Below are 23,997 nucleotides of genomic sequence, written 5' to 3'. Positions count from 1 at the left end.
CATTTATTATTGAGAGACAGACAGAGAGAGATCACGAGCAGGGGAGGGGCAGAGAGAGAGACACAGAATCCGAATCTGAAGCAGGCTCCAGGCTCTGAGCTGCCAGCACAGAGCCCGATGCGGGGCTCGAACTCACAACTGGTGAGATCATGACCTGAGCTGAAGTCGGATGCTCAACAGACTGAGCCACCCAGGCGCCCCAGTTTTTAAATATTTTAACAAAAAATTAAAATGTCACTTCATGAGGCATCTGGGTGGCTCAGCTGGTTGAACATCCAACTCTTGATTTTGGCTCAGGTCACAATTTCATGAACCATGAGATTGGAGATTGAGCCCTGCATCAGGCTCTGCACTGACATGCCAGAGCCTGCTTGGGATTCTCTGTCTCCCTCCCTCTCTGCTCCTCCTTGACTCGCGTGTGCACTCTCTCTCTCAAAATAAATAAATAAACATTATAAAAACAAGGGGCACCTGGGTGGCTCAGTTGGTTAAGCATCCGACTTCAGCTCAGGCTATGATCTCACATTTCATGAGTTAAGACCTACATTAGGCTCTCTACTGTTAGTGCAGAGCCCACTTTGGATCCTCTGCTCCTCCCCCCTCCACCTCTCTCTCTCTCTTAAAAGTAAGTTTAAAAAAAAAAAAGTATTTTTTAATCTAACCACAGAACAGTTGTAAATTCTTCAAGTTACTTTTTAAAAACCTATCTATTATTTTCCACAAATGAAAGATGTGAATCAATGTCTGCTATTCAAAGACAAACTCAATAATTTTTAACTCTTCCTAGGTATATGGGGAATGAAAAATAAAATTTTATAACCCTCACTTTAAAATATGTTACAATCTGGGGCACCTGGGTGGCTCAGTTGGTTAAGTATCTGACTTCGGCTCAGGTCATGATCTCACAGTTCATGGGTTGGAGCCTTGCTTTGGGCTCTGTGCTGACAGTGCAGAGCCTGCTTGGGATTCTCTCTTTCTCCCTCTTTATGCCCCTCCCCTGCACTGTCTCTTCCTTTCTCTCAAAATAAATAAATAACCTTAAAAATAATAATAATAAAATGACAAGTCACAGACTGGAAAAAGTATTTGTAGCACATACATCTAACAAAGAATTTGTATCCAAATATATAAAGTACCTACAAATCAAAAATGAAAAGACGAACCAATAAAAAGGGGGTGGGAGGCAAAAGATCTGAACAGACATTTTATCAAAGAAGATACACAAATGGCCAATAAGCACATGGAAAAACATTCAACATCATTGGTCATCAGAGAAATACGAATTAAAGTAACAAGATATTACTTTGTACTCATTAGAATGGCCAATATCAAAAACAAAATGCTGGCAGGAATATGGAGCAACAGCAGATCTCATGTATCATTGTGGGGGGGGGTATAAAATGGAATCCCATATATCATTATGGGCAGGAGGTATAAAATGGAATCTCAAATATCATTGTGTGGGGGGAGATATAAAATGGAATAGCATTTCAAGAGCTTAGCAATCTCTAAAGTTACACATATATTTATCACATGGCCTAGCAATTTCTCCTTTGTATGTAAAAACAAGTCTGCATCTACCTATATAAGAATATTTACCACAACCTTATTCATAATAGCCCCAAATGGAAAACAATGTAAATGTCCATCAAGGGGCGCCTGAGTGGCTCAGTCGGTTAAGCATCAGACTCTCCTATTGGCTCAGGTCGTGATCTCACAGTCCTGACATCAAGCCCCACACTGGGCTCCACACTGAGTGTGGGGCCTGATTGGGATTCTCTCTTTCCCTCTCTCTCTCTCCCCCTCCCCTGCTCATGTGCGCACTCTCTCCCTCTCTCAAAATAAACATTAAAAAACATAAAAATAAATTTAAAACATTTTAAATGACGCCACAGATATCCTATCAGCAAAATCCAGAAGGTGGGAAATTCTAGAAGACAAGTGACCAAATATTTCCACAAGAAAAGAAAAAGAAAAAAGGGGAGAAGTGACCAACAGATTGAGAGACTTCAGACACAGAGCAACCATACAAAACATGTGGATAGCCTTGTTTGAAAAATGAGATAGGGCGCCTGGGTGGCTCAGTTGGTTGAGCATCTGACTTCAACTTAGGTCATGATCTCAACAGTTTGTGAGTTCAAGCCCTGCTTCGGGCTCTGTGCTGACAGCTCACAGCATGGAACCTGTTTCAGATTCTGTGTCTCCCTGTCTCTCTCTGTCCCTCCCCTGCTCATGCTCTGTCTCTTTCTGTGTCTCAAAAATAAATAAATGTTAAAAAAAATTAAAAAAAAAAAAGAAAGAAAGAAAAATGAGACAGCCAACCATTAAAAAAAGTCAGATGATTAGGGAAATTTGAACAATAAAGATATTAAGAAATTTTTCAGAGGCATCTGCCTGGCTCAGTAGGTAGAGCATACAGCTCTTGGTCTTGGAGTGGTGAGTTCAAGCCCCACAATGGATGTATAAATTACTTAAAACTAAAATCTGAAAGAAAGAAAGAAAGAAAGAAAGAAAGAAAGAAAGAAAGAAAGAAAGAAAGAAAAGAGAAGGAAGAAAAGAAAAGAAAGAAAAGGAAGAAAAAAGCTGTTCATTGTTTTACTGAGATACTGGCAATATGGCTATGCTTTTGAAGTCTTTGTGTATTACAGAGAAACATGGATGAATCTCACAATGTTGGGCAAAACAAGCCAGACACAAAAGAATACACACTATATTATTCCATTTCTTAAAAGCTCAAAATGAAGTAAAACTAAATTATAGAGCCAGCAGTCTCCACTAGTGAAGAAAAACAAACCAGTGACTGGGAGGGGCATGAGAAAGCTTCTGAGGTGGTGGTAATTCCAAATCTTGACCAAGTGGTAGTTACCAGGGTATTCATTTTGTGATCATTCACTGAACTATAATAAATTTACATTTTATGCTCTTTTCTGTATGTGCATTATACTTCACAAACAGTAAATTTTACTTTTACTATTTACTTACTAAAAACTTAGATATAGGGGCACCTGGGTGGCTGAGTCGGTTAAGTGTCCAACTGTGAAATTTCGGCTAGGGCATGATCTCACGCTTCATGAGATCTCACAGTTCTCTCTCCCTCTTTTTGCCCCTCCCCCACTTGCACACCCAGGCCCTCTCTCTCAAGGTAATAAACTTAAAAAAAAAAAAAAAAAAACACTTAGATATATATAACTTAAATATATGCAGATGAAGTAAATGAACCTATCTGGGATTTAATTCAAAATAATTGAGAGGGAGTAGAGGACTGGGGTGAAAGAAGAGTTCCTCATGTTAATGATTTTTGCAGTTGGTGATAAATATACAGGAATTTATTATTTATTACACTATTCTTTACTCCATGCATGTTTAAATTTTTCCATAAGTTTTTAATGTTCATAACCTTAACTACTTCACTTCTAGGAATGATAAGAATATACTAGAAACACAGAAAAACAAATATATAATTAAGTTCACTGTGTTATCTTTAACGCCCCTAAAAGTGAATATAACCTAGTGCCCAATAACAGAAAAACAAGCAAATGAACTATAGAAGGTCACAGCGTAACTTTCACAAAAGTTTAGTGACATGGAAATGATAATAAATTTTGAAAGATATATAAAATTATATCAAGCATAATCTCAGCTACATAAAATACTTTCATGCATGGGAAAAAATTGGAAGATATGCTAAAATGGTGATGCTGGTTAAGTCAGGGATTATGAGTGACCTTCTTGTATTTTTCACCACCAGCATTTGTAACTTTTATCCCTGGGCGGGGGGGAAATCCTCTTAAAAATATTGATTCTATCAAAGTAGAGGGAAGAAAGCAAGAACACTAATAAAGAAGTCATCATTATTATATTCAAAAGACTGATCAGTATGGAAAAAGGTAAACAAAATTTTACCCATGGGAAAATCCCATTTGAACTTTTCTCAAGTCCTTTGTATTATCCCTATATTTAATTACAATTCTAGAGTACAACTAGCCAATAAACTATTTTTAGAATTTAATAGCATATAAAAAAGCATTATACACCCAAAGGAACTTCTTCTTTTCAGAAACTGAATAGAGACTATTTCACAGCTAAGCCAGTGTTTCTGGTTTAAAATCCCGTGGCAATGAACCTATCAGATGCTTGTGAAATGAACAGACACATTTTGATTCAAACAGACATGTGTCAGCTTGCGATTCTACTCCCATTAGAGCTTTAGCAGAAGCCAATGAACTTTATTAATATAGGCAGGTACACATAATCATTCAAATGATTATAATAGAACAAGATTGAGAAATTTTAGCCAATAGTTGTTTTCAGATGGGTCTTAAAACTAAGTCTTTCATCAAATAGCTAGGTAATTAGAAAACTCTCAACCTATGAAAAATGAGAGAAGGCTGTTCTTACAGGGGGGAAGGCTGAGAGTCATAGAGATGTGCTATCTCCCCACACCTAAAACCATCACACACACGTGACCATGGCTTAGAAATTCCTATTCTACTTTTACCCAGTGGAGTTCTTTGGCTCACACCTGGTACAAAGTTGGCACAAGTATGGGGCACCTGGGTGGCATAGTCGGTTGAGTGCCTTGACTTCGGCTCAGGTCATCATCCTGCAGTTTGTGAGTTGGAACCTGGCATCGGGCTCTCTGTTGTCAGCACAGAGCCTATTTCAGATCTTCTGTCCCACCCTCCCTCTGGCCCTCCCTCACTGGTTCTCTCTCTCAAAATAAATACACTTAAAGAAAAAAAAAGATGGCACAAGTATCAAGAGAGGCTGTCCTGAATGGGCTATTACAATGGCCACATGGATTCCATAAAAGGAGAAAAGAAGTATAATTTATTTATTTAGAATTATAAAAACCTTTAGTAAGGCTTTGTACGGAATTTTTACAATGCCCTTTTTTTTTTTTTTAATTAAACTCTACACCCAATGTGGAGCTCAAACTCACAATCCAGAGATCAAAAGTCACATGCTCTACCAAGTGAATCAGGCACCCTCAGAATTTTTAAAATATAGAATCTAGAATAATTCTGTACCACATATGAAGAACTGGTAAAAAAATAAATAAATAAAGTAAAGAAGAAAATAGGTATCTCCAAATGTGTCCCCCATAACATAATGCTAGGGACAGTTCCTAGTATTTTCATAAATGACATAGAAGACAACATGGGGTAACAATACAAACGGAGGGAGATAAATTGAGAAAGAGCTCACAAGCCAAGTGAATGAATGTTGTATAATTAGCCTTTCACTTGGGCAAGTGTAAGGGAGAAGGCCTAGAGAATAATACATATAATACTTAATCTGAACTAGTTTTATCCAATAAAAAGTCACCCAAATCTATGCTGACACCTTATTACATTAGCCAAGAATCTCTGGTAGGGTTGTTCATAAAGTACTCTCCAAAAGTGGTAAATTAAATACTACCACAGATGTAAAGATTAATATAAATAAATCAAAATTATATTTTTACCTCTGTATAAAACCATGGTATTCTCTCCCAGTCAATGGCACCACCCATCAACCAACAACTAAAGCCAAGAACCCAGAAGTCACCCTCCTCTCCAAGAACATCGAATGAGATCACCAAGTCCCATCAACTCTGTGTCAAAATACCTTGACTCAGTCTAGCCTCTACCTCCATTCTTGATACCAAACCTCTAGTTATCATTTCTTTCTAAACTATTATAATAGATTCTTAAGGCGCCTGGGTGGTTCAGTTGGTTAAGCGTCAAACTTTTGATACCTCGTGAGTTCGAGCCCTGCATTGGGCTCTGTGCTTACGGCACAGAGCTGGCTTGCGATTCTGTCTCTCCTCTCTGCGCCTCACCTGTTTGTGCTCTCTCTCTTAAAATAAATAAATAAACTTAAAAAAACAATAAAAGTTAACTATAATAGTAGATTCTTATTTCATTCCCTTGCCTCTGCAATTTTTCCGCTACCAGCCTATCCTCCACAACACCCTCCACGGGCAATCTCTCTAAAACAAAAGCATCATCAGGCCTCTTCCACATTTACAGTTCCTCTAACATCTTCCCATTTCCAATTGAATAAAGTACATACAACATTACAGGATTGACTTTTTGCATCGCAGATTCCCTCCCATCCTTATGTTCCAATAACTCTAAACTACTGGCAATGCTCTTTTGAGCTTGTAACGCTGTCTCATACGCATTTGCCTCTGGACATGCTGCTTCCTCTACTTGGAATTTCCTTCCTTGCCCTCTGACATGCTTGGACCATACTTAATGTTCCAATACCCAACTTAGTAGTTTCCTTCTCATTCTCACCTTTCTCTTGCCTCTATACTTTGTACTTCCTAAATTTCATTTATCACAGTATAGCATAATTATTTGTTTATATGGCTCTTATCAGACTATGAGAGGTTACAAGATATTCATTTCTATATACGCAGTACATTCATTAAGCACCAACAGTATGCCTGACAATGTTTGTTAAATAAATGAGCACAAAGCCAAAAAGAACAAAACTTCTGAACCTATAATTCCCGTAGTTTTAATAACCACACTAAAAAATAGTTAACAGGTAGAAAAAGATGTGGACAAAGGCAATTATAATAATTAAAGAAAAAAAAGCAACTTCCATGTAAGGAAAGACTAAATAGGCTTCTTCAATTTAGAAAGTCTGAGATGTTTTATAACTAAAGGTACAAAAAGAAAACGGGACGATACTGTTTACTAAATCCTGAAAGCATGCAACCAGGCAGCAACACAGTATCTTAAAAGGAGTTCTTTTTAGGAATTCCATTTCTAAAAAATTCCCTTTATTTAACAGAGAATAAATTTAAACTCAAGGTATTCAGCCAAAACAATGGTGGAAGTGGGCCACATATGAAGCACTTAGCATGATGCCAAGCACAAAATTTACATCTGAGATATACTATTACATGGTTTCTATCAGTAAAGTGTGCAACTCCCTCTACAGGAAGTCAATGAATACCAACAATAAGCACTTTTCAGTCCACAACAACCTGTCGCAGGTAACACTGAGGCAGACGTTTATTGCTAAGAAAGCACCTTGGTAATCACTATATTGTACACCTGAAACTAATTTAACACTGTTAACTATACTAGAATTAAAATAAATAAAATAAGCTCCTTGGTATAGAAAGTGAATGAGCATGTACACCTGCTACAGCAAAAAAGCAACCTCTACTTTTTGATATGTCTTATTCTGCTATACCATTCACTCAAGTCTGCCTAATTAAGGCCTGTACTTTATCTTTCCTTCCTTTAACCAATCATGGAGAAGTTTCCACTGACAGAAAGCCATGCGTGTGTGCTAGGTGCATATATAAAGATATAAATACACACACACACACACACACACACACATTTCGCTTTTGCTAGCAGCATTAAGCAGCAGTCTTCAAATACTTCTGGACTGCCTCTCATTCAAAGACACTCTGGCTATACAGCTATGATCAGTAGCTTAGAAAAATGTCCAAAATTCAACATATGAAGAAAAGTGTTTTTGTTTTTTTTTCTTTAAAAAATTTTAATGTTTATTTTTGAGAGAGAAAGAGAAAGACAGAGAGAAATCATGAGCAGGGAAGGGGCATAGAGAGGCAGAGACAGAATCCGAAGCAGGCTCCAGGCTCCGAGTTGTCAGCACAGAGCCTGACGCGGGGCTCGAACTCATCAGCTATGAGATCATGACCTGAGCCAAAGTTGGATGCTCAACCGACTGAGCCACCCAGGCACCCTGAGAAAAGTTAAAACTTTTTTTTAAACTTATTTTTAAAAAAATAACTTTAAGGGGCACCTGGGTGGCTCAGTTGGTTGAGCGTCTGACTTCGGGTCAGGTCATGATCTCAGAGTTTGTGGGTTTAAGCCCTGCATCCGGCTCTGTGCTGACAGCTCAGAGCCTGGAGCCTGCTTCAGATTCTGTGTCTCCTTCTCCCTTTGCCCCTCCCCCATTCGTGTTCTGTCGCTTTCTCAAAAATAAGTGAGCATTAAAAAAAATTTCTTTTAAATAACTTTAAGCTATGAAGCTTAAATTACAGTAACTAACTATAATTTTTTTTTTGAACACGCAGAAAACAAACTAAAATAATTCCACTGGTTCTCAAACTTTACCATCTACCAGAATCACCTGGTGGGCTTATTGAACCCAGAGTGTCTGATTCAATAAGTTTGGGGTAGGACCTGAGAATGTATTTCTAACAAGCTCCCAGATGATGTGGTCAGGAGCACTTTGAAAACAACTAGTTTAAACAATTAGAACTGAAGAAGACCTCGCAGATGAATAACATAAAGCCTGAACAACTACCACAGTCTTTCTGATTACCAATCTAAGGTTCTTTCCATTGTTAGGGTTCAGCTATTATGTTATAAATATTTCATGTATCTTTAGGAAGTGCAATTTTGTCCAATTCAACAGACATTTTTCTGAACACTTACATAAGACATGATCCTTGCCTTAAAGAAGTCTACTCTAGCTGGATGAAGACAGACTCACTGTCAAATAATTACAACCCAAAGTGACTGGTCCCACAACAGAAATGCATGTAATGTGCCTCAGGAATGTAACAGAGGAGAACTCCAGAGAAGACTATCTGGGGACTTTGGAGGGTAATTAGGAGCGTACCAGGAGGACAGAACGGGGTGGGAGGGAGAGCATTTTAGAGATGCACATTCACAGAAAAAAAAAAAAAAAATCTATCAAGCACCTACTGTGGACCAGACACCGTACTAAGTATGGGGATAGAACAGTGAGAAAAGGTATGGTAGTAGCCTTTAATGAGGCTTACAATCTGAAAGGGAAACAAACAATAATTCAAGTAAACATAAAGTTGCAATTTTGATAAGTGTTATGCGTAAGAGATATTTTATGAGAATGTATAACAGGAAGATCTAGTCAAAGAAATGCTTCCCTACAAAAAGGGTCTGAAGGATGGTACCTTGGCATTCTATACAACATGTTCAAACCTTTGTGCGTAAGAATGTTTGTAGACACTATTACTGTTAAGTGAACACTGTGCCTCCTTTCAAAGTTCAAAGGAGGGATATTGGTAGTCTACTACTCAACTCTACAAGACAAAAAGACTGTCAATTAGCTTCTTCACACTGCCTGGCAATGACTATGAATACTCATGCCCATTATCTAGGAAACCCATTTCCCAATATCAACAAACAGGGGAACTTTACTAATTATGAAAATAGCCTGGCGAACACAGTATAAGAGCAAGGGTAACCAGATGGTCTTAAGAAATGAGTAGTGTGTTCCTTCTTTCTCTATCCAGTGACCATAACAAGTGAAGCAATCAGACATGGCAAATTCTTGTTCCTTGTCTCCCTTCTCTTTGATTCTGTTCTAAACATCACCCTCCTCATAACTGTGAGCACTCAACCACAGAATGGAATAGATTAATTTTATTACATTATGCTTTGTCTTCATAAAAAGTTAACCAACCAGCAATATGAGTCTTAATGATGTAAACAGTACTATGCTATGCCAGGGAAACCATGCCCTGTCCTCATGGAGCATACAATATAGACATAATTAAATTTTCTACCTTGGGGGCGCCTGGGTGGCTCAGTTGGTTGAGCAACCAACTTCAGCTCAGGTCATCATCTCACAGTTTGTGGGTTCAAGCCCCGCGTTGGGCTCTGTGCTGACAGCTCGGAACCTAGAGCCTGCTTCAGATTCTATGTCTCCCTCTCTCTCTGCCCCTCTCCAACTTGTGCTGTCTCTGTCTCTGTCTCTCTCTCAAAAGTAAGTAAACATAAAAAAATTTCTATCTTGTACGCAGTTAGACATCATGAGAGATACGGAAAAAAATTATGAGGATTCAAGAAAGAGGTTTCCTTCTACACACAGGACTAAGGAAGAGTATCACAAATGAGCTTTAGAAGATGAGAACTAAAGGGGCACCTGGGTGGCTCCATCGGTTAAGTATCTGACTCCTGATTTCAACTCAGGCGTGATTTCAGGGTCGAGACTGAGTCCCGCACTGGGTTCCATGCTGAGCATGGAGCCTGCTTAGGATTCTAGAAAGAAAGAAAGACAGACAGAAAGAGAAAAAGGATAAACTTTACCTTTAAAAAAAAAAAAAAATGAGAACTAGGGTAGAGACAGGGAGACAAAATAGCACAAGTGTGTGGAAAAAAACAAGAAGGTAGCTTGGTTTGGCTGGAACGTATATAAGTTAAGAGTAGCTAATAAGACTATAGTCAATTAGGGCCTGAATATCAGGCTAAGGAGTTTGTGCCTACAATGGCAAACGCTTAAGTTAACCAAGCACTTATAAACAATTTCCAAAAAGTAAGTTTTATTTTCACTAATTCCACACATGAAAAATTAAAGTTCCCAGGGGTGCTTGGCTGGCTCAGTCATAGAGCATACAACTCTTGATCATAGGATCATTGAGTTCAAGCCTCGCATGGGGGGTAGAGTTTACTTAATAAAAAATAAAAATAATAATAAAGAAATGAAGTTAAAAAAAGGTAAGTTTAATAAGCTGAAATTCAAAGCCAGGTCACATGAACCAAAGCCTAGTGTCCCTCCCATACCACCAGTGACTACAGAATGGGAAAGCTACAGAGAATAGGAACAACACGATCAGAACCTTGGAGCATAAACATTAAGAAATGACGGAGGGACACCTGGCTGGCTGGCTCAGTCAGTAGAGCATCTGACTCTTAACCTTAGAGTCATGAATTCAAGCTCTACATTGGGCGTGAAGTCTACTTAAAAAATAAATAAATAAAATTAAAATTTTTTTAATTTAGGGGTTCCTGAGTGGCTCAGTCGGTTAAGCGTCTGACTTCGGCTCAGGTCATGATCTCACGGTTCGTGAGTTCAGGCCCTGCGTTGGGCTCTGTGCTGATGGCTTGGAGCCTGGAGCCTGCCTCAGATTCTGTGTCTCCCTCTGTCTGTCCCTCTGCTGCTTGCACTCTGTCTCTCACATTGTCTCAAAAATAAATAAACACAGGGGCGCCTGGGTGGCGCAGTCGGTTAAGCGTCCGACTTCAGCCAGGTCACGATCTCGCAGTCCGTGAGTTCGAGCCCCGCGTCGGGCTCTGGGCTGATGGCTCAGAGCCTGGAGCCTGTTTCCGATTCTGTGTCTCCCTCTCTCTCTGCCCCTCCCCCGTTCATGCTCTGTCTCTCTCTGTCTCAAAAATAAATAAAACGTTAAAAAAATAAATAAATAAATAAATAAATAAAATTTAAAAATAAATAAATAAATAAATAAATAAACAAACATTAAAACAAATTTAAAAAAAAAATTTTTTTTTAATTTAAATGGCAGTGGGAACTATCAAACAATGAATACTAGTAATTCATCGGGTCTTAGCTACTGATTAAACATGAGGGATAACAGACAAAGGAGTAATAGTTGATAACACCATTAAAAAAAAAAAAAAAAGCAGTGGTCTCTTCCATCTTAAAATATAACACACAAAAACCTAAGAGAGCCTTCTCTGGATCCTACACTTTAACTTGTAGCTACAACCTGCTCCCCTTCTCTCTTCACAGCCAATGTCTCTAAATGTCTCTTCTTTCATGATGTTTAATGTAACATTTATCTGATGTGTTCTCCCAAATGCCACTGAAACCCGTTTAGTCACCATTAACCTCTATGTTGCCAAATCCAATGAAAATCTCAGCCTCTGGGTAGCATCCACCTCACTTGACCACTGCCCTCCTCTTTTTTTACATTCTCAGTATGAAATGTTGTTTATGTAGCCCCTTCTTCTGTCATTTTCCTGACCTATAAAATTGAAATAAAAGCACCTTCTTCATAGTTATGAGCATTAAGTGAGTAAAAATACACTAATGCTTAACACGGTGCTTGATGAACAGTACCACAGTTTCCTGTCTTCCAAGATACCAGTCTCTCTTGATTTTCCTCATACTTTTCTGCACACCCCTACCCCCCGCAATACCTTTGTAAGCTTACTCCACGTCTACCCAACTTCATTGACCATACCTATGCCAACGAGACACAACAAACCCTTCCTGTGGCCCAGAACCAGTTACCTACTCAACAGTTCTACCAGATGTCTCATAGGTATCTCACATTCAATCTATCCAAACTTACTCAAAACTGAGCTTATGTTCTTCCCTTCTATCTCCAGCCCTGCCCTTCCTTCAGTGTGCCCTATCTTGATAAAAGGACTACACCACAAGCCATTCACATGAGAAAACCTTGAGAGGCATGTTTACATGTACCCCCTTAAACTCACCCTCCCATGTATCCAAGGAACCAAAGTCCTATGATTCTATTTTCTAAATATTCCATAACCTCCCGAATTCCACTGCTCACATTCGCAACTATATTGCCGTCTTACCTCAACCACTGTAGTAGCCTCCTACTTGGCGTCATCAAATCCATTCTCCCTCCCTCCCTGATCCCTTCCCTATCCTGCAGCTGTTTATCAGTCCACCCATATTAGTCCTCTGATAAACTTCTGCCTTCCCACCATCTTCAAGATAAAGCCTTACTTGACCTGACCCCTGACTATCTTGTCAAGATTTTAACTCTCTCCTCCATCTACTTCTTTGCACTACACTAGCCTTTTTGGTCTTGCTTGGTTGGTAGGTTCTTCAAACACATCAGATTCCTTCCAATCTCAGGGTTTCTGCATATGCTAATGACTTCCTTTTTGACTGGTTACCTCTTACCCTTCTGGTCTCAGTTTTACTTTTTAAGTTTACTTACTTTTGGGCAGTGGGGGGAGGTAGGGGCAGAGAAAGAGGGAGACCAAGGATCCAAAGCCGGTTCCATGCTGACAGTGGAGAGCCCAACACATGAACCGCGAGATCATGACCTGAACTGAAGTCGGGCGCTTATGCCCAACTGAGCCATCCAGGAGCCCCCCAGGTCTCAGTTTTAAAGGCTTTCTCAGGAAAAGTGTTCTCTGATGCCTCCTCCCACTCCTGAAGTTTAGATTAGGTCACCTTATTATATATTCTCACTGCATCCTATATTTACCTTTGTAGTCCTTTGCATAACTATAATTGACATTACTAGCAGAAATATTTAATTACTGACTTCCCCACCGGACTGTAAGCTTCATGACAAAAGGACCATGCCTGTCTTGCTCATCACTGTATCCCAGTGTCTTTGTTTGGTGTCTGACACAAAGTTATAATATTTTCTCATTCATACCACAGGATTTTACATTAGCTGGTCCCTCTACCCAGAGCTCTTTTGACACAGATTTGGTCCCCTAAGCCCTTGAACTTCACAAGAATGACTCCACACATCCTTCAAGTCTCAGTCACAAAATGCCATCTTCTCAGGGAGCCTTTAGTGATCATCTAATCTCAAGGAGCAATCCTTACCCTAATAAGTACAGATGACCCTTGAACGACATGGGTTTGAACTGCATGGGTTCACCTACATGCAGATTTTTTCTGATCAACATAGCACAGTATTGTGGATGTATTTTCTCTTCCTTATGATTTTCTTTACATTTTCTCTAACTTACTTTATCATAAGAATACAACAGGGGTGCCTGGGTGGTTGGTTCAGTTGGTTGAGCGTCTTAATTTCAGCTTAGGTCATGAGCTCACAGTTCGTGGGATCGAGCCCTGCAGGGTCTGCACTGGTAGCATGGAGTCTGCTTGGGATTCTCTCTCTCTGCCCCCACTCCTGCTCATATTCACATGCATGCGTGTGCACACTGTCTCTCAAAATAAACATTTAAAAAGAGAATACAACATATATATAACATACAAAACTTATGTTAATTGACTATTTATGTTGCAGGAAGGCTTCCAGTCAAAATAGGCTATTACGACTTAAGTGTTTGGGGAGTCACAAGTTACACACGGATTTTCAACTGTGCAGAGGGTCACTCCCCCTAGCCCCCATGTTGTCCCAGGCTCAACTGTATTTCATCAACTTCTTAATTTCTTCAAAGCAATCAGCACTATTTGAAAGCACAGTATTTGGAAGTTCTAAAAAGTAAGGCCCAAGTAGCTGGCACAGTGAAAGAAAGCACTGAACAAACATTTATGCGAATGAATCTCCTGAATGAGAAAAGATTACCTGGGGAACACCCAAAGTTCAGCAACAAAACATATACAAACTGTCCTTCAACAAAGTAGAAAAAGAAGCAGTACAGTTTAGAAGGCTTGGTAGCCAGACTGCCCACTTTGGATCCGGACTCTTACTCTTGTTGGCTGGATAACCTAACCTCAGACAAGTTACTTAATTGTACTTGCCTCAGTTTCCAAACCAGAAAATGGGAATCACAGAACCTATCTCAAAGGGTTGCTGAGAATTAAGTCAGTTATATGTGTAAAGTGCAGCACCAAGCACACAGTATGCACTCAATTAATGTGTACTATTATCCATCAGATCGGACTTTTTCCTACCTTGTTTTAAATACACAGGGTGACTTTTCCTTTATCTTATCCACTCAAAAAGGCTCACCATGTTTTTTTTTTTGTTGTTCACCACACAACTCCAAGGGCACCTTTCAGATAGATTCAGATATCTGAATGGCACCTTTGGGAATTGTGCAACATGGTAGCACCATCCTCAAGTTCTGGCAACCCCCTCCCCCTGGATTATGATGATCAGAAGATAAAGATGATCAAAAGACACAAGAAACAGAGAAGTACTTTGGAAACTATGAAAGTACTATACAGTACTATTTATGAATCTACATTCTCTTGAAGTCACTGTCAGAAACAAGAGTGTGTTGGCCAGATTACTGCCCTGACAGGAAAGAGTTCCTAGCTTCCATGATCCATGGATATAAAGAGATGGATTAAGATTGGGGCTACCCTGAATTCACACTGAGGGCCACAACCAGCTCATGAAGTTGTTTCTTAAGAATGGTCACAGGGTATTGAGCTACAGGGCAATTCATTATATTTCAATATTTGCTCACATCAATACCACAGCTTTTATCTCATTTTTCTATCCTTCAAAGAGAATATCAAAAGGAAATTTCTTGTTGTAACTTAATTATTGATCTCAAGACAGTGCATACTTACTTACTTTGGTTATCCAAATAAGCTGATTTCAAGATAAATTAAAAGGAGTATTAAATTGGCACCTGGGTTGAGGATTTTCCATAACCATTTAGTTTTTGACAATTGACAACAAAACCCTTCATACTTACTTTGGGCAAAGCCCTAGGGAAACGCAGTTTGAGAAGGCTTTTGAAATGTTCTGTGTTAGACTTAAAACTCTTAAGATTAACAGCAGAAAATCAGGATGGACACATAGAACCTATCTACTGGATATTTCTCTTTAAATCAGGGTTTTCAATCTCACACTGTTGACATTCTGGACTAGATAACCCTGCTCTGTGGGGGGTTGAGCTGTGCGTTTAGGATATTTTAACAGCATCCTTGGCCTCTACTCACTAGAATACCAGTAGTACTTCCCTAATCTGACAATCAAAAATGTCTCCAGGGGCACCTGGGTGGCTCAGCTGGTTAAGCATCCAAGTTCAGCTCAGGTCATGATCTCACAGTTCATGGGTTCAAGCCCCATGTCAGGCTCTGTGCTGACACCTCCTTGGAGCCTAGAGCCTGCTTCAGATTCTGTGTCCCCCTCTCTCTCTGACCCTCCCCTGCCCACACTCTGTCTCTCTCTCTCAAAAATAAATAAACATTAAAAAAAAATGTCTCCTGATATTGCCAAATATCCCAAAGAGGCAAACTCACACCCAGTCGAGAACCCTTGCTTTAAGTAATCTGTTCCAATTTTCTAAAACATCTACCCAATATTTTCTCCTCTCCCTTTCAAAACTCCTTCCTTTGGGGCACCTGGGTGGCTCAGTCAGTTGAGCTTCCGACTTCGGCTCAGGTCAAGATCTCACGGTCTGTGAGTTCGAGCCCCGTGTCTGGCTCTGTGCTGACAGCTCAGAGCCTGGAGCCTGCTTCAGATTCTGTGTCTCCCTCTCTCTCTGACCCTCCCCCACTCATGCTCTGTCTCTCTCTCAAAAATAAATACACATTAAAAAAAATTTAAAGGGGCGCCTGGGTGGCTCAGTCGGTTGAGCGTCCGACTTCGGCTCAGGTCATGATCTCGCAGTTCATGAGTTCAAGCCCCATGTCGGGCCCTGGTGCTGACAGCTCAGAGCCTGGAGCCTGCTTTAGATTCTGTGTCCCCCTTTCTTACCACCCCACCCCTGCTTGTGCTCTGTCTCTCTCTGTCTTTCAAAAATGAATAAACATAGGGGCGCCTGGGTGGCGCAGTCGGTTGGGCGTCCGACTTCAGCCGGGTCACGATCTCGCGGTCCGTGAGTTCGGGCCCCGCGTCAGGCTCTGGGCTGATGGCTCAGAGCCTGGAGCCTGTTTCCGATTCTGTGTCTCCCTCTCTCTCTGCCCCTCCCCCGTTCATGCTCTGTCTCTCTCTGTCCCAAAAATGAATAAACGTTGAAAAAAAAAAAAAAATTAAAAAAAAAAATGAATAAACATAAAAAAAAATTAAAAAAAAAATTTTAAACTCCTTCCTGATCTTCCTAATAACCCAGACTTAATCCCAGGGTCCACCTTAATTCTTCATTCGCCTCCCAAATCCTCAGAAATCCCTAAGTACAATTCCCTCTATGACAGGTCAGTTCTCTTGTCGAAACAGCTGGTGATTAAGATGATACTGAAACTCGGCACTTGTGATCCCCAATCAAGCACTTTTTTCCATCATAACATGCTGCTAGCCATCAGTCACCAAGTTTTGTGAGTCCTTCATTTTTCCTCCCTTTCTATTTCTATTAACTATTCTCCAGAACAGTGGTTCTCAAACTTCTGCATGTATCAGAATCACCTGGCCTGTTAAAGCACAAATTGCTGGGCCCCAACACAGGGTTTCTAATACAGTAAATACAGAGCAGGGTCCCCCAAATTTGCATTTCTAACATGTTCCCAGATACCCAGATAATGCTGATGCTGCTGGTGAGGGAACCACACTTGGAGAACCACTGCCCTAGAGCTCAGATACCTATCACCTTAAGAGATAACTTATTTCAATATTCTTTCGGACACATCCCAGACCTGAAACTGCAAAAATATTACTCCTAAAACACCACTTTGATCAAATTGCTATTTGATTAAAAACAAACCACAACTTCCAATGGCTCTCTATGGTCCATACCTGGCCTTCATAATTGTTTAAAGTATGTTCCCAACATTATGAACAGTGCCTCCCAAAACAAATCTACTTTAGTCCTATGAATCTAATGAGCATCCTCAGGATAGGCCTAATAAGTGTCCCACTCCATAGTAAAGCTTATGCTGTCTTTACCTCCTGTAAGGCCACCCTCTTCCCTCCTCCTCTCTACCTACCTGAAGGAGGCCTTCACCACTGTATCTGCCAAAACCACTCGCTTGGTCACTATCTGCTGCCTTCTATCTTTATGGTTTAAGTTTTTACCAAGTACTCACAGATAGAGAAAACCCCCAAGAACCTAAAATTTAAAACAGAAAACAATGATATGAGTGACATGCATAAATAAAAGGCTTGACATACACACAAACTGCACAAATACTGCTGTTTTAATAGATCAAGTGCAATAAGCTCAAAGTTCACAAAAAGAATGTGCCAACTTTAGCTAAACATGATAAAACACTGACTGTCAAATATTTATAGCTATCTCATTTAGGATGTTAGGATCTGTGAGGGAAGAAATTTTAAAAGCAGTTTCAAAAAACGAGAAAGTACTTAGTCTGCAACTTTCTACAACAGGAGTGGCTATCATTTGTTTTCTGTATGAGATAACACTGCTAGAAAGATGACAAGGTGTGACACAAGAAACATGGGGTTCAAGGTCTGGTTCCATTCCTCACCAACTTTGTGATCTTGGCCAAGTCACAGGCTAAAGGTTCCATTTCCATTAAAAAAAAAAAAAAAAGTTTAAAACTATACCATCTACCTTATAGGCAGTTTTGAGAATTAAATAAGGTAATGTATATGAAAGAACTCAGCCTAGTATGTGGCTCATAAATGCTTACTGAATTCTAACATTTGTTGACATAAAAGCACAAAGCAACAATATAGGATTATTCCAAAAATGAGATTACACAGAGCAAATCAATGAAAACTACAGTCAAGGATGTCCACTTCCCAAGAAGAAAAAAAAAATTTTTTTAACGTTTATTTATTTTGAGAGAGCGAGCAAGCAGGGGAGGGGCAGAGGGAGAGAGAGAATCACAAGCAGGCTCCATGCACAGAGCCTGACCATGGGGCTTGATCTCATGATCCATGAGATCGTGACTTGAGCCAAAATCAAGAGTTGGATGCTTAACTGACTGACCCACCCAGGCGCCCCCAAGAAGAAAAATTTTGCAGGACATAAAATAATGCCATGTCTCTCTGAATGGTATACAGTAAATATATCAATTCTTTGGCTTAATGATCAAAACCAAAACTTGAGAATAACACAAACACCATCACTTGCAACTCTGCAACTTTAAGGCTATCTAAAAGCCAGCTAAAACCTTGAAATAGAAGATTTAGGACAGGATTAGAGGTAGGAGAACTTAAAATTCAGAATGAGCTTTTAAAGTTAACATTTTTTCATTTGTAATGGCCCAAACACTATAAATATGTAAATATGTTCATCTGGGATGTGTGCTAAGCATATACAATATATATACATATATCACATATATATACATACACATATATATGTATGTGTATATATATCATATCTGTATATATATCGTCATAGCTTAAAGCTTCTGGTTCAAGGTGCCTGGGTGGCTCAGTTGATTAAGCATCTTACTCTTGATATCAGCTTAGGTCATGATCTCATGGTTGTGAGATTGAGCCTCACGTCCATGCTCAGCGTGGAGCCTGCTTGGGATTCTCTCTATCCCTCTACCACTCATTCTCTCTCTCAAAAGTAGCTTCTGGTTCTATGTACACTGCAAGACATACCCAGGTATTTGGCTCATCCCCAGTCACCAAATTATCCTCCATTCCAGTGGCTTATTCCTAGCACTCAAGAAATTGGTAGCAAAGAAAAGTATTTATCAGGGCTTTCAACAACATCAACAAATACTTATTGAGCCCTTTCTGTGTTGTAGACGGAGTACTTTCTCTTTTTTTTGAGGCTACTTATTGAGCACTTTCTATGTGTAAGGCACTATTTGAAGCATCCAGTATATACCATAAACAAAAAGAAAGTCTCAACTCTCAAGGAGCATATACTCCAAAGGAGAGAGATGCACAAACAAACAAGTATGGTACTGATTAGTGCTCAGCAAAATAAAACAAGAGAAAGTGATAGGGCTTAAATACAGTCCTCATTATGTGTCCCTAAAATATAGCTTACTGTGGAAGACTGATGCATAAGAATAAAGAATTAGCTCCCTCATTATTTGCATTTTGAATCACCCAAAAAATGGGCAACAAGTTTTTCCTACATCATCAGTAAGGAGGCTGCAACACTCGGAACAATGTACTCCTCCACCAACACAGTTGAAGGTTAAGTCTAATGAAATAATTATAAGTAAGCAAATTCAACAATTTAGATCATCTTAATTTTTTTTCCAGTTGTTAACAGTACGATACTTTCATGCTAGGAAAAAAAATGGCTTAAAACTAGGATTTTATTTTGCCTAGTCCATTCTTGGTCAGAATAGACCTTAGTGTGGTCAGAAAGACCACTCATTCAGAGTAGGACTGTTTGCAAAAGGGATGAGCTGCTGAATCTGGGAAGACAATTTTTAAGGGTACCCCAAAGAATGGTGAGAATATCACTAGGGCTTCAGTGCCCCCAGTTTCTTACAAAAGATAAATGATTTAGCTGTTTCGAAGAAAACCGTATGTTGGGAACATTAACAGTACTGAACATCCAATAGTATAAGAACATCCTTTAGAATATCTCTTAATGTCATCATCAAGATTGACAAGCAAACTGAATTCTCAAGTAAATCGACAACTCCTTCTTCAGATAACACCACTAGACTTAGGCGAATTCAGGAGGAAAAATATTCAGGTTACATAATTTCTTTTACCAGGAAGTATACTGTCTTCACTTTCTTTTACAATGATTTAGGTGTCCGTTTGTTTCTACAATTGCCTTTGGCAGAAGCTAATGAATTTTTTCCATACTAAATGTAACAATGTGTACAAAATATTATACACGTTGAAGGCACATATCATAATCCAGTGTATTAAAATATTTAACAAGGGCCATCTCTTCCAATAAAAATGGAAAAAGTCCCATGTTAAAGTGATACTACATAGCATAGAAATCTTAAGCATTTAAATGCACATTATTTTGCCCTTGATTTTCTATGCAATAATAAGGATTGCTCTGGATTGGTATGATTTTAGAAACCTGAAAGATCATTATAATTGCTAAGGATTTAACTTAACATTTTAGATTAAGAAACTGTAAGGTATTATACTGAACATTCTCTACAAATAAATACTTAAATATACACGGACAGTAACAAACATCCAAAACTGCTCCAACACTTTGGCTCGTGAAATCAAATGGGAAAAAAAAAAAGTTCCATCTTCAGTACTTGTCAATATTTCTCAATAAGGTTCTCCATCTAAATTTACCAGAAACATAGAAATAAATCCTCTTTACCTCAGGACAACCAAATACCCACCCATCGCCAACACTGAAGCTTCTATCCCTCTCACTGGACTACCCTTTCAAGTGTATCAATTTGCCTTAGAGATCTATCTGGCTTTGTTCTAGGAATCTATACACAAAACTACTAATCTTCTCATTAAAAAACAAAACAAAACAAAACAAAACAAAACAAAACAAAACAAAACAATGTCTTGCTTAGGAATAATCAAACATTGTTCGCCCACCCTTGTCATTTCCTACTCTGCAAAACAAGCATTCTCGCTCCAGAAAGTAGAGCGAATATCCCAAATGTACTACATACACACCATCTTCAAAGGTACAATTTCTCTTCCACATGTAATAGTAAACAGATTGGCAAAAGGCATGCCATTTTTTTTTAAACGAGCTGTTTCTGACTTTAAAAAATGACAAAGAGGGGGCGCCTGGGTGGCGCAGTCGGTTGAGCGTCCGACTTCAGCCAGGTCACGATCTCGCGGTCCATGAGTTCGAGCCCCACGTCAGGCTCTGGGCTGACGGCTCAGAGCCTGGAGCCTGTTTCCGATTCTGTGTCTCCCTCTCTCTCTGCCCCTCCCCCGTTCATGCTCTGTCTCTCTCTGTCCCAAAAATAAATAAACGTTGAAAAAAAAAATGACAAAGAGGACACAAACATAATCAAAACTTGTCAAATTCAGCCTATGCACTTGAGAAATAGCTATATCATCAGCAAAAAGCACTGATATGATCTATTGTTAGATCATTACTATTAACAGCATTCTTACTAATAAAAATACCACTTTTTTTTCTTAAAGATAGGTAAAAGGTCCAAAATACAAAAAAGTCATTCCAAAATGAGTCTAGACTCAGGCTTTTAATACTGGTATTCTGTTTTCTCTCTCAAGAGGCTACTTTGAAGGTATATCACAGAGGGATGCCTATTTAGGTTTTGTCCCCTAAAACAACATGGAAGTAACATTTAAAAACACTATAATCAATGTACTAGATAATTCCATTCAATTTGACAAATATATATTATACGAGACCATGAAAATTTTAATCACTAAGCCAAATAAGTAAACCTGTCATTTGTCTCTTTCAAACTTTATCCTCTATGACCAACAGCTGCAAAACAAAAATAAGTTCTACACTTTAGCCTAAAGACAAGGTGTTAAAAAATAGTTAACTACTATAAAAATCAGCCTTTATAGCCTTAAAATTCCTCGAGTAAGATCTAACTTAATCAATGTTGGATCAATAGGAGCACTCACCAGAGAAAGAGAGAGAGAGAGAGAGAGAGACAGACATGAAGTTTGGTAGGCAAACTTGTCACTCAAATAAGCTGCCAACATGCTCTCACATCAAAAATTATGGTATAGAAGGGATTTACACTTCAGATATAATTTGGTCATGTAATCTTAGAAAGGAAAATACATGGGACGCCTGGGTGGCTCAGCTGGTTAAGCATCCGACTTCAGCTCAGATCATGATCTCACAGTTAGTGAGTCTGAGCCTTGCGCCGCAGGGCTCTGTGCGGACAGCGAGGAGCCTGGAGCCTGCTTCGGATTCTGCGTCTCCCTCTCTCTCTGCCCCTCCCGTGTGTGTGCGAGCTCTCTCTAAAATACGTGAACATTTAAAAAAACTAAAAAAAAGGAAAACAGACATCAGTCACTCTAAACTTCAGAATTATCACCCAAGATTCTAAATAAGAGCCCCCAAAATACCTGATGTACCCTCTTATACAACACTGCTACAATAGCACATGAACCAAAAGAAAAAATATGCTAGATAAGGAAAGGGTTAATGTGTGCAACAGGTAGCACTTTATGATTTAAAAAAAAAAAAAAAAAAAACTTGCCAGGACAAAAGTCACAGATTCCTTGGATCTCCTTACCGCTACCTCCCTATCTTAAAAATGTTAAAAAATGTGAAGAACTTTTGCTAGCTGAAGAAAAGGCTCTTCCTTTGAATGACTGGATCCCAAGATCCAAGATCCCTCAGGTATTTATGTAACAGCTCAACAATTCTTACAGGCCTGACATGATACAAATGAATTCCCCATATAGAGCTGGGAATAATCACCTGGGAAGAGAATTTTGCAGCATCCTTTCTTCCACGTTCCCAAAGCTTAAGAAATGTCAAAACAAAAACCAATCCTTAGCACACAAAATTTCACTACTGATACACGTAGTTTATTTCTAAAAGCTAAAGAAATGCATTCTCAATACACGAATTGGGAGACAAGAGGCAAATCTCTGAAATAAGACTTGCCAGAACATATGCCTGCTAGATATACTTGCCAATGCACTCCACACCTTTGTAAGAGTCACATTTAAAAAAAGAAAAAGTAGCCTTTTCTCAAAAAGAGTGGAGATCATCAGAAAATAGATTATAGAATCACTCTTTCCCCCCCTAAATTCAGTCTAAAATGCAGACCTAAAGAAGACCACCACAAATTCCTTCAGTAATCTTCTAGGTCTTTCAGTTTACCAAAATTCACACAGTACAGACAATTCTTTGGTTTTCCCCAAACCTTACTCTACAGACACAATTCAAATTCCTGAAATATATGGTGAGAATATTAATAAAGTTCTCTTTCACTAGGAAATACCAAAATCAAATTCTTAAACTCCAGTAGGGAAACCCTGAAAGTAGGTCTTAAAGCAGCAAGCATTCATATGCACACACAAGGAAATTCCCTCCAAATCATTACTAAGTAAAAATTTCTTTCAACAAGATGCATCTCATATTTCCCTCCCAAAAATACAAAACACAGAACTTTTGGTATTCCACATTTTCACTCAGTCCCCACCAACCCTCTAAACCTATCAGTATTACTTGTGTGTTAAAAAATAAAAATAAAAATCCATAGTTCTACTCCCCAGCTCAAAGCCACAAATCCTGACACACCATAATCTACAAAATAATATAGAACTATCCTTCCTCAGTTTCGCCCCTAAGATTTACATTCTAATCTAACTTAATCAGATTACGTATCAGTATTGCAAAATTAGTAATCCTTGTCACGTTGTAATCCACAAAATCCTTTGATTTACAATAGTTTGTATAGAAATTAAGACTACATATACAAGTCCATTTCCAAACAGGATGAGTATTAAGGCTCTAACTGCTTGGCCTAAAAACCAAATGAATATACCTTCTTTCCTCTGGTACACAGAAAAGCCACCTGAAAAGTTTTAATGATAGTAGGTTCACAAATAGAAACAAAATAGTTATTGTGCTTCAAAATTGAACAAAAAAAAAAAAAAAAGAGGATAAAATACTAACCAATCTCTGGCTGTAACGAATCCTTTCTTCTTCGGGTTCCATCTCTCACTCTTCTGTTGAAATTACTGTAAAGAAACCACTCCAGGGCTGCCTTCCTCTTCCTCCTTAGGAACCAGATTGCAACACTAAAGAATAATGATATGAGCAGAGATGAGAACTCATCCTCAAACTCAAGCTTTCTTTCAGAGAAGGAAGA

The 23,997-nt window shown here is 39.0% G+C and overlaps 1 protein-coding gene across 2 annotated transcripts in view; it reads right to left on the bottom strand.

The window, feature by feature from the left end:
- KDM2A (lysine demethylase 2A) overlaps window positions 1-23,997 on the bottom strand; it is a 96,809-nt gene that overhangs the window by 71,235 nt on the left and 1,577 nt on the right. Inside the window, exons 2-3 of one of the 2 annotated variants that reach the window (XM_030330974.1) lie at window positions 23,802-23,926; window positions 17,272-17,393 (exon numbers count right to left, since the gene is read on the bottom strand). Coding sequence is in view for 1 of the 2 variants with exons in the window: in XM_030330973.1 (XP_030186833.1) it covers window positions 23,802-23,843 (42 nt within the window). In the remaining variant the exon portion in view is untranslated. The remainder of the gene's footprint in view (window positions 1-17,271; window positions 17,394-23,801; window positions 23,927-23,997) is intronic. The other variant, XM_030330973.1, reaches the window with a different exon arrangement.

Source organism: Lynx canadensis, chromosome D1 (assembly GCF_007474595.2).
Source record: "Lynx canadensis isolate LIC74 chromosome D1, mLynCan4.pri.v2, whole genome shotgun sequence".
In the NCBI taxonomy this organism is placed as follows: Eukaryota; Metazoa; Chordata; class Mammalia; order Carnivora; family Felidae; genus Lynx; species Lynx canadensis.
This window is presented reverse-complemented; position numbering and strand designations above follow the sequence as displayed.